At 29.1% G+C, this 2,834-nt stretch overlaps 2 protein-coding genes across 2 annotated transcripts in view; both read right to left on the bottom strand.

Annotated features, from left to right (window-relative positions):
* The window catches only part of LOC108694353 (condensin complex subunit 1), a 10,370-nt gene extending 9,193 nt beyond the window's left edge, over positions 1-1,177 (bottom strand). Inside the window, exons 1-5 of the mRNA XM_018203782.1 lie at positions 1,054-1,177; positions 776-910; positions 460-638; positions 247-386; positions 86-167 (exon numbers count right to left, since the gene is read on the bottom strand). Of these exons, the coding sequence (XP_018059271.1) occupies positions 86-167; positions 247-386; positions 460-638; positions 776-910; positions 1,054-1,168 (651 nt within the window). The 5' untranslated portion in view covers positions 1,169-1,177. The remainder of the gene's footprint in view (positions 1-85; positions 168-246; positions 387-459; positions 639-775; positions 911-1,053) is intronic.
* Positions 1-2,834, bottom strand: part of LOC108694381 (COMM domain-containing protein 5) — a 23,788-nt gene that overhangs the window by 18,984 nt on the left and 1,970 nt on the right. The window lies entirely within an intron of this gene.

Consider the following 2,834-nt stretch of genomic DNA (forward strand, 5'->3'; position numbering starts at 1 on the left):
GATAATACTTTCAATACTTAAAATAAGTAATTAATTAGCCAGTGTTATATTTATATAAGGGACATGCAAACGTAAATAGCAATACCTCAAATATAGTTTCTCTTGTGTGTTTTTGCTTAGCATCCTTACTCTGTTCTAATATCTTATAACATATCTGTGCTAAAGTCCTGCAAGTATTACAATTATAACACATTATTTTAGAATTAACTTAGAATAAATTTAATAACTTAATGCTCCATAATTTACATGACAAATGAATTATCAACAATAGGCGGTCTCCATATTTTATGCAATGGAATCTGTAGCCATCTATATAGAAGTTCCAATGCTTTCTGCCTGGATTCCTCCCATTCTTCTTCAATATCTGATTTTGTGACTTTCTTACGCTACAAAGAAATTCATATCGATATCCATATAACGTCATCCATATAACTTTATAACATATAGACAATTTCATACCTTTCCAATATTGTTCTCTCTTATATTTTTTACATGTTCTTCAATATGACAAATAAACCATGAAAATAAATATGCCAACATATTGTTAATGCATAGATATATTTCCCTATCCTCTTCTTCTGTAATATCTTTGCCATGATCAAATATTTTTTCCTGTTCATCCAAAAGTAATTTCACAGCTGAAAGTCACATATGTACAATTTAAGATTATATTAAAATAATTAATTTATTTTAATCAATTACATATTTATATCTATTGTAAAAATGTAATATCACTATTTTTAATACAACAATAGAACATCTCAAAGAATATTACCCTTGTGAATTCTACTGAAAAAACGTAGACAGACCTGAAGTTCTACTTTATTGCCATGAACAATAACAGAAAAAAATGAGTCAAAATGATTCAAAATAAAATGTGCTCCATTTGATTGCAATGCTAATCGTGTAGCTGCAACATAAATTAAAATAAGATTTTAAACTATCTTAATGCAACTATCATTTTAGTGATTTATACACATTAATAACATACAACAATATATTCACAATAACTTATTAACTATAAACAATTCGATACAATTTTAAATTTATTACACTCAAGAGCTTCAGATAGCGCCCGTAAAGGAATAATCTCTTCGACAAAATACTGCCCAGCATGTGAAGTTAAAAGCTCGTCCTTTATTAAAGGAATCACAAATTTTTTCACCATTTTCACGCGTAATGAAACTATCACCCAAAATGTCAAGCACTGTTAGAGATTCTTTATATTACTCTATAATATTTTCATTAAATATCAAATATCTAAAAATAATATTTTGTTATTTGTCATTTATACATCGCAATCAAATATGTTTTTTGATCTTTCTAATAAATTTTTGATTGGATATAGAATAAAACTTGATCGAGTTCAAACAAATGCTAATCAACGTCACTAACGGAAAAATTAAAGGCGCCTTTTCATAGTGGATGCATTCAGAACGACAACCGCTCACTGAGCTTTCATTGAGCTCTTTTATCTGATTGATTTATATTTTAGGATCTAATGGAATATGCCAATCAGATGAAAGAGCTCATTGAGCGCTCAGTGAACGGTTGTCGTTTTGAATACACCCAATGTAAATTTAAGATACGAGCTAGCAGATGGCGAACTTGATCACGTGGTTTTCAAGTGCCAAGATTAATTCCGAATGATACAGAGCTAAACTGTCCTTTAAAGTTAGATTATAAAATGAAATTGTTTATTTTTAAAATATTTTTTTATATTATTTTTAAATTGTTTGAAATAAATAAAAAATATCCTATTAATTGAAAATATCTTTCGCTTTATTAAAAACTGATAATAATCTTGTGGCTGTATTTTCATGCTGACGATTTGAGCGTCGAGCGTCAACATGAAAATGCAGCCTTATATTAAAAATAAATCGTTACACAAATAAATGTAGCAGACTTATACGCAAGATGTGTTTTCTTAAAAGAAAATACCACATTGCAAATAAATTTTTGCAATTAGAAATTTATAAATTATATCACTTGATTTATAGGCTGTGGTCAAAGTCTCGCTACAAATGCTTTGAAGCGTTTGATGGACCAATTAGAAGAAAGAATTTTACAAACTGACCAATTAAAAAAGCTTTGACATCGCATTGATCATATTCGTCTCAATCTTTAATATATTAATACAGTTTGACTTTATTTCATTCTATATATGCAACACAAGCATTAACCTAAAAATTAACTAGCAAATTCTTTGTTTTCAAATACATAATCTCAAATTCATAAAAAGGAAAAGAAATTAAAAACGACTTCCCTCGTTAAATATTGTCCATAATGTATTCCATCAATTTCTATTTGATAGCATTTGTTTGAGCGTTTGTAGATTCAGACATTATAACAGCGTTTGTAGATTCAGACATTCAAATACACTATTTGTTTATTACGAATCAATTAGATACATTATCATAAACATACATATGAATTTAATTTAGGCGCGAAAATCTACATTAACTCTGCGAGCTCGATTGGCTCTAGAAATGTTAATACCGACGCAGATGAGATGACATGTAGCAGAAAGATGCGAGTTGCCGAACGATTTTCAAGTAAAAGAGCAAACAGACGCCTCCGATTTGCAATGCCGAACGCACTTATAGGTATGGTATGTGTATTGTATATTTATGTACATATCTGTATATAAATTTTACTTATAATTATAAAAACTTGAATTACATTGCTTATTACAAAACTAATCTTTTAATTTAATAATTATAATTATTTTAAAATTGTCTCACATACACGCGCGCACACACACACACACACACACACACACACACACACACACACACACACACACACACACACACACACACACACACACACAC

This window comes from Atta colombica, unplaced genomic scaffold (genome assembly GCF_001594045.1).
Source record: "Atta colombica isolate Treedump-2 unplaced genomic scaffold, Acol1.0 scaffold1, whole genome shotgun sequence".
NCBI lineage: Eukaryota > Metazoa > Arthropoda > Insecta > Hymenoptera > Formicidae > Atta > Atta colombica.